This window comes from Oncorhynchus clarkii, chromosome 10 (assembly GCF_045791955.1).
Source record: "Oncorhynchus clarkii lewisi isolate Uvic-CL-2024 chromosome 10, UVic_Ocla_1.0, whole genome shotgun sequence".
Classification (NCBI taxonomy): Eukaryota; Metazoa; Chordata; class Actinopteri; order Salmoniformes; family Salmonidae; genus Oncorhynchus; species Oncorhynchus clarkii.
Genome location: NC_092156.1, coordinates 61,549,099 through 61,556,289, shown reverse-complemented (window position 1 = coordinate 61,556,289; position 7,191 = coordinate 61,549,099). Strand labels below are relative to the sequence as shown.

Here is a 7,191-nt window from a genome sequence, read left to right as displayed (position 1 = left end):
AATAGAGTATTTGAGTGTGGAAAACCATAGCTGTTGGTATTGTTAACGAACATTAGCCAAGTCCTGCCTCCAACGAATTAAAGGCTGCCTAGGGCAAGGACGTGATGCTGTGCAGTTAAATTCGTAATATTTCGAGTACCATGGTCTTAAAGTCTAAATAACACCAATAAAAACGCTAAGGTGAACATTGTTCTTGGTCACTTTACGTCCGTCTACACTGAAGAGAAATAATGTTATTGGTTGGCATCATAGCTCAAAGGTGTAGTTAAATGAAAAATGTATGCGTGCTTTTCTTAGAAGTACAGTACTGCTTATTATGTTACACATCAAATCTCCTATGACAAGTACTGTATCGTTCAAGCTGAGAGCAGACTTGTTTAGAAAGGACAGCGTGTCAGCAAGAATAGAGTAGAAAAGTAATATTACTTTATTCCATCTACATCACCTCAGTAAGGTAAATATTAAACTCCTTGTTCTAGCCTCGGTTTACGGTCTCTCTAAAAACAGGTATTTACTCAAGCCTGTTTCAAGTTAACGAGGGGCATGTGATTAATTATCCTCTTACCCCAAGACACTTCACACTATATTTAAGTATAGTTCCCAGATATCCCCAGCATACTTCTCAAGCCACACCGCTATGATTTTTCCCCTTTGTGGACACTCTTATGTCTGATAAGGCTAGTCAGGAAGGAGAAGCTCTTGTAACATAGTTTGCACTTGAAGGGCTTTTCCTTGGTGTGAACGGTCTGGTGCCTCTTCACATAATTTGCATCAGCGAAGCGCTTCCCACACGTGGGGCAGACATACGGCTTGTCAGCATCTGTCCTAATGCTCTGCCTCCCACGTTGTGACCCAATGACACCAGAGGAAGTAGAAGCAGGTGCCACCACCCTCAAGTGGTTAGTCTTTGAGCTCCCTCCTTGACCTCTAGCCATTGTTTGGGTGTTGTTGGGATTGTGTGCTGTGTTATAAGCTAGGGGAACACCCATTCTGACCCTGTCTGTATTGGTGGGGTAACCATGAGGTAACTGAGGAAGGCTAGACCCAGGTCCAGGCTTTCTATTAACCCATTCACCAGGCATTAGATGTGTCCCTGAAGGAGAAGACAGACTTGCTGATAGACTACCACCAGAGGGGTCTCCCACCAGTCTCTGTGAAGGCTGAAGCCCAGGGTGACCTGTTCTGTTCATCATGGATACTGTGGTGTTTGTATCATAGGAACAGGAGGGTCTATCTCTATCAGCCCCAGGCCCTGCTCCATCCCTGCACTGAGACTGTGAAGAGAAGGGTCTGGTCTGCAGACTGGAGCCTTTGTTTCTTTGATAACCACCAGGACTGAGGTTGTTCAGTCCACCTGTCCACTGGTTTTGTTCTGTGTGGTGGTGTCTCTGTCCCTTGTGGTTCAGGCCTGGTTTTGAGCCGGGAAGGAAGAGCGACGGGTCCGGATCTAGGGTTCTGATCCGGGGCCAGGCTTTGTGACCAGCCACCTCAGAGGTCCAGTCTCTCCCGCAAGCAACACCAGATATCAACTGGTCCTCTGTAAACTGAACAGAAAAGCATAAAGGTTTATATAAGAAACTCTTTGCTGTACACACAGAAACATGACATGATATTATAAAATGTTATCCACAGTCAAACACATCTCGAACACTGATTGAAGTACCTAACAATATGGAGCCATTGGAGTTCATTATAAAAACATTTCCATATGTGTTGATTCAAGAATTAGTATTATGTTTTGGTTAGACTGAGAAGGGAAACTCAGTCCCTGCAATGATATATAGTCAGTCAACACAGAGTAAATTTTGTATTTAATTTAAACAAAATGGTCTTACACTCAACTTTGAGGTACAGTACTTTTATTGCACAAAATGATACGTGACAAGTAGAATAACTTTTCTCACTATGGTAACACTTTATATTTTCTGTAAATGTGGTACCCCCACAGTGATAAAATGTATTTTAGAATACTTTGGAAAACGTAAAACTTCACACACAGCTTCACCACTTCATGTCAAGTAAACATGAATTAAGGCACTATAATTTCCTCATTATAAAACACCAGCATCAAAACAGGACAATTGTCACTTTTCATTAGTGAAAAGTTTTTAGACACCATCACACCAACCATCGCCATATAATTTACTCTACCTCATCATACTCATTATTTCCTCAGTTCACCTCATCCAGTTCCATATACATCCAAAACCAACAGAATTAACTACAAACTAACTACTACTACATTACATGTACATATACACTATACATGGGCCCTGTGCATTTTCTGCTGGTGTATCCTGAGGTAGCTCCTCTCTGAGAACCTCTTCCCACAGTGCATACAGGCAAACGGCCTCTCTCCCGTGTGGACCTTCAGGTGCATCTTCAGCTGGTGCTGGTGAGAGAACCTCTTCTCACACTGGGGGCAGCTGTAGGGTTTCTCCCCTGTGTGGACCCTCTGGTGCCTCTTCAGGCTGGACGATTGGGAGAAACTGCCCCGGCACAGGTGGCAAACAAATGGTTTCTCCCCCGTGTGAATCCTCTGGTGAATCTCCACCTGTTGGGGGAAACTGAAGGCTTTCCCACAGAAAGAACACGGGAAGCGCTTCTCTGTGGCGCAGCCACCTTTACTGATTCCGTCTCTACTTCTGTCATCTGTCAATCGGCTTGTGTAGCTATTTAGTGTTGAGGCACTGACATTGTCGGGGGTCTGGTTTAACATTTGGAAAGTGTGGGGAGGACGAAGGCCAGGAAGTGTCTGTGTTGTCACAGGATCCATGTTCCATTTGATAGATCCTATAGAAGGCAGGCTGAAGGCAGAACCTGTTAGGTGGTTAACCTGAGGTGCCATCAGTCTCTCTGAATCACAACTATAGGAGCAGGATGGAGCATCGCTGGCCAAGTCTGTGTCTGTTCTTTCAAGCCACATACCTCCCTGTCCCCGCAGACCAAATCGACGCCTCACTCTTGTCTCTGACAATCTGTTGTCTTGGAGACTAAGTTCGGCCGTTGTTTTGTGTTCGACTGTCTGTTTCTGGTTAACAGTGTTGTTCCCCAGCCCAGAGTTGATGATGCTGTCCCATCCACTGACCTCCACTATGTCGCTACTGGTCCTGGCCTGCTCCGTGATGTTGTCCCCTGGTGCCTTGGCTGCACCAGTCGGGGTCTGGAAATCCAAGATGGCCACCCAGTCTCCTCTGTTATCCTCCAGCCAATCACCTGGAGGTTACAAAATAGACTACAAACATGGCACAGAAAACTGTACATATGAAGTTTTTTTTGTTGTCAATTTCCTGGTGAAGTTCATACATGTGTGGGTTTTAGTATGTAAACATACATTGTACTGATTTCATTTTATTGAATGAAGAGAAAATAATAGCCAGGCGTATCCCAATGAAGTAGCTATATCGATTATGTTCTGTATATTTAGGTCTCTCTTACCTTGCTCCCCCATCTTTAGTCCACTCAGCAGATCAATGCTCTCTGGTCCGTCTTCTATTGTCTCCTCTTTGACTATCAGCAGATCAGGCTTCCCATCCTCCATGTCTACTGACTGTAAGAGATACAGAGTGAGAGGATGTTGAATCAAGAAATCTGATATGAGCACCCTGCTATGAAGCATATTCTGATTGGACAATGAGGGATTGATGTGATACTATGCAAACGTGTTAGTTGAATTGATTATATGACACTCTAATGGTTTGATAATTGAAAGGCATGGTCCCACACGTAAGACAAAATGAATCAAGACCTGGGCCCTTATCCATAAAGAGTCTCAGAGTGGGAGTGCTGATTGAGGATCGGGTCCCCACTTGTCTATATAATCTTAGTCATTATGATCTAAAAGGCTAATTGAATCCTAGATCAGTACTCCTACTCTGAGAGGTTTTGTGGATCCGGGCACTGAACGAATACCATTCAGACAGTAGTTTACTGTGGGCTTACCTCCGTGAGACTGTGTGTGTTCTTATGCTGCTCAGCTGGTTCCTCTGTGGGTTCAGGAAGAGGTGTAGTCTGGTTGTCCTCCATGACGATGGTCCCCTCAGGGTTCCCCAGACCCTCCTCACACCCTTCCTCCTTCACCAGCAGCACCTCTGGACCCTCCTCCTCCTGGAAGAGACAGGTGATACAGATTACAGACATACACTCCCTCAGTTATGCACACACAGATAAAACACACTTTCAACATGGAGTGTTTACCCATCCACACTATGTGTCCTATACTGTAGTTACAGAATAACTTCATTATTGTTAAACCCATCATGGTGGACATAAATATGTTGTGGGTAAATATGAGTCAGCTATGATAAGTCATCATCAGACAAACCTGACTAAACTATTTTGACGTGTACAGTAGGTGTTAGTTAGTGTGTGGGTCTAGAGTCAATGAAAGTCTTCGAATGAAAAGTTCCGATTTTGTTTATTAAAACAACATGAAAACCACACATACACCTCAACAAAAAAATCTGCATGAATATGATAAACTGAATTAATTTTCTCATGAAGTGCCTTGTGACAATTTGAACATCATATAGCCTACACAGCACAAACAATATGAAACAGACTTCGTAGTCTTATATACCACACAATCTGTGGATATTTTCTGCTGACAACATTTAAAATAAATGTTTTAAATTCATGTAGGGTTTGATCTTCATGTCAGAAGCTATCGTGTGGAATGGTTACTTTATATGTTATAGAGTGGAATGGTTTTTCTGCTGGTGTATCCTGAGGTATCTCCTCTCTGAGAACCTCTTCCCGCAGTGATTACAGGCGAACGGCCTCTCTCCTGTGTGGACCTTCAGGTGCATCTTCAGGTGGTCCTGGCGGGAGAACCTCTTCTCACACTGGGTACAGCTGAAGGGTTTCTCTCCTGTGTGGACCCTCTGGTGCCTCTCTACTTTCTGGAGGCAGCTGAAGCCTTTGTTACAGAACATGCAGAGGAACCGTTTCTCTTTAATATTGCCTGATGTGGCTCCCCTTCTCTGAGCCTGGGCTCTAGCTCTGTCGTTTGAGTTCAATACCTCATCAAAAAGGACACGGCCGTGTGACTCGGAGGGCCCCATTGATGTGGACACTGGGTTTTGATCCCTGAACGCGTGTAAAGGGGAGCGGGTGGCAACATTTAGATCGGTCTCTAAGCTTTCCCTGTAATCTAAGAAATCTCTGCCCTGTGAGTGTCCATCTCCAAGGTGACTATCTGCATTCCATATGGGAGAAGCATCACCCTCCACTTTCACAGTCACTTCATCTACCACTATAACCTCCCCTTTCTTATCAAGGCAGCCTTCAGAGTATACACTACTACTGTACTGGTTCCAGTCCCCTCTAGACAGTCTCTAAACCCAAGGGCATGTTGCCAGGGTCCATTTTTGTAACGTAAGAATAAGACGGATCATCGCCGCCAGTGTCTAACACGTCACTATCACCATGGGAATGAACCATCTTCTGCCTATGGTGAAATACTGGTAAATACTCTGAGCAGGGAGCAGGAGGACAGCCCAGTCTCCCTAGCCCCAATCTCTCTGGGTCTGATCCTTTGTGTAAGAGCCTGTGTGTTACAGTTAAAGTCTTGGTCTCTGCCTCTGACTTGAGGACGGCGTTCAGCGTTCCACTGACCTCCGTGATGCTGCGTCGGGCGCTGGGCTGCGCTGGGGTGGTAGTGGGGTCCTCTGTGGCTACAGGGGGTTCTCCTGCCGCTCCAGTCTGGATGTCTCTGCTGTGCCGTTGGTCCTCCTCTCCTTCAGACCTCTCCTGTTTGACTCCAGGACCTGCAGCCTCTGCATCTGCAGACTGACACAAGAAGATAATGTTGTAGGGAAGTCTCATAAGCTCCCCTATGGCAGATAAATGAGGATGTACATGTAAGCAAATGAATAGCTGAGGGTAGCCTTTCTGAAACAAACAGGCTACATTTGATTTCCAAAGTAATTGTAATTTGTAATGCAACACTATTACACTAACCTCTATCATGATAATGTGCTGGGTTGAGGTTCCACTCCCCTCATCAACAGTGATTTGTTGACCATCTCTCCATGTATTGTGTCCCGCTGGCTTCACAATAGTCCTGTGGCCTCCAGTGAGATGTCCTTCACCTGAGAGAGTGATTGGGGGCAAAGATGTGGTTAGCTACTGTCAATGCTATATTGTACACTTAACAATGTCTACAACTGGCAAGGATGTAACATAACTTCTTGATATACCATTTATTGCACTGATCAATGTATTATGCATCATATTGTTTTAATTGAGTAAATAATAGCCATGCAGTAAATCAATACATTTGTTTAGAATATGATATTGTCTATATATGCAAGATTACTAAGTAATCGGGTTAATTATTACATACAATCCAAAAACTGACCAATAACCAATTCTGGGTAATACATCTTAACACAGACGGTAACTGCGTTATACATGATCCGCGACAGGCCACGCAGCTAAATGTACCTCTTGAAATTCCTCTGTATCGATCGAGGATCTTGACACTACTGGGACGACTGGTGAGGACGCGCTCTCGCATTGTCCTCTCTGCACGTTCCCGTGCCACCTTCAGTTCCAGTAGTTTCCTCCGCAATGTCCTGTTTTCTTTCCGGCTTTGAGTTATTTCCAAACGAAACACTGCATAATCGTCGTCTACGACTTTACAGATCTCTGCCACGGCTGCATTTGCTAGCACCTCCATGATGGAGGCTATTTGAGTGTGAAAAACCATACAGTTAGCCATTGTTAGCAGCTAGCTAGCGTTACGTAGAGAACATATATCAACCAAGTCCCGTCTCTAGCGCGAATTAAGCACTACATGGGGTAAGTATTCGATGCTGTGCAGTTAAATTAATCATATTATGATTTCCATGTTGTTAATAAACGTCTAAATACAAAAAACGCTAACGTGGAAATTGTTTCTTGGTCAATGTTCACTCCCTTTACTTCTTCTTCGTATGCGTTTCCGACAGGCTAGAAGCTTTGTTGCGTAGACTAATGCTGCTGCGTTTTACAGGATCGGAGTGTGAATTGCACATTTTGTCACAAAAAAAGGGGGGGAAGGGCAAATGAATTGCACCAGCTAACCCTACACATACACTGAGTGTACAACACATTAGGAACACCTTCCTAATATTGAGTTGCACCCCCTTGTGCCCTCAGAACAGCCTCAATACGTCAGCCATGGACGTTGAAAGTGTTCCACAGGGA

The 7,191-nt window shown here is 44.5% G+C and overlaps 1 protein-coding gene across 2 annotated transcripts; it reads right to left on the bottom strand.

Annotated features, from left to right (window-relative positions):
• Window positions 1-406: 406 nt before the first annotated feature.
• LOC139418936 (transcriptional repressor RHIT-like) lies at window positions 407-6,947 on the bottom strand. Of its 2 annotated transcripts, XM_071168724.1 has the most exons (7): window positions 6,448-6,947; window positions 5,962-6,092; window positions 5,617-5,790; window positions 3,943-4,107; window positions 3,439-3,550; window positions 3,089-3,216; window positions 407-1,544 (listed from the first exon to the last, which is right to left on the bottom strand). In XM_071168724.1, exons 1-7 carry the CDS (start codon window positions 6,722-6,724, stop codon window positions 636-638), a joined length of 1,896 nt encoding a protein of 631 aa, XP_071024825.1. In that variant the 5' UTR covers window positions 6,725-6,947; the 3' UTR covers window positions 407-635. The 2 variants fall into 2 exon arrangements, with proteins under 2 accessions (XP_071024825.1, XP_071024826.1); XM_071168725.1 differs by lacking the exon at window positions 407-1,544 and having other exon boundaries at window positions 1,843-3,216; window positions 6,448-6,940.
• Window positions 6,948-7,191: the final 244 nt, after the last annotated feature.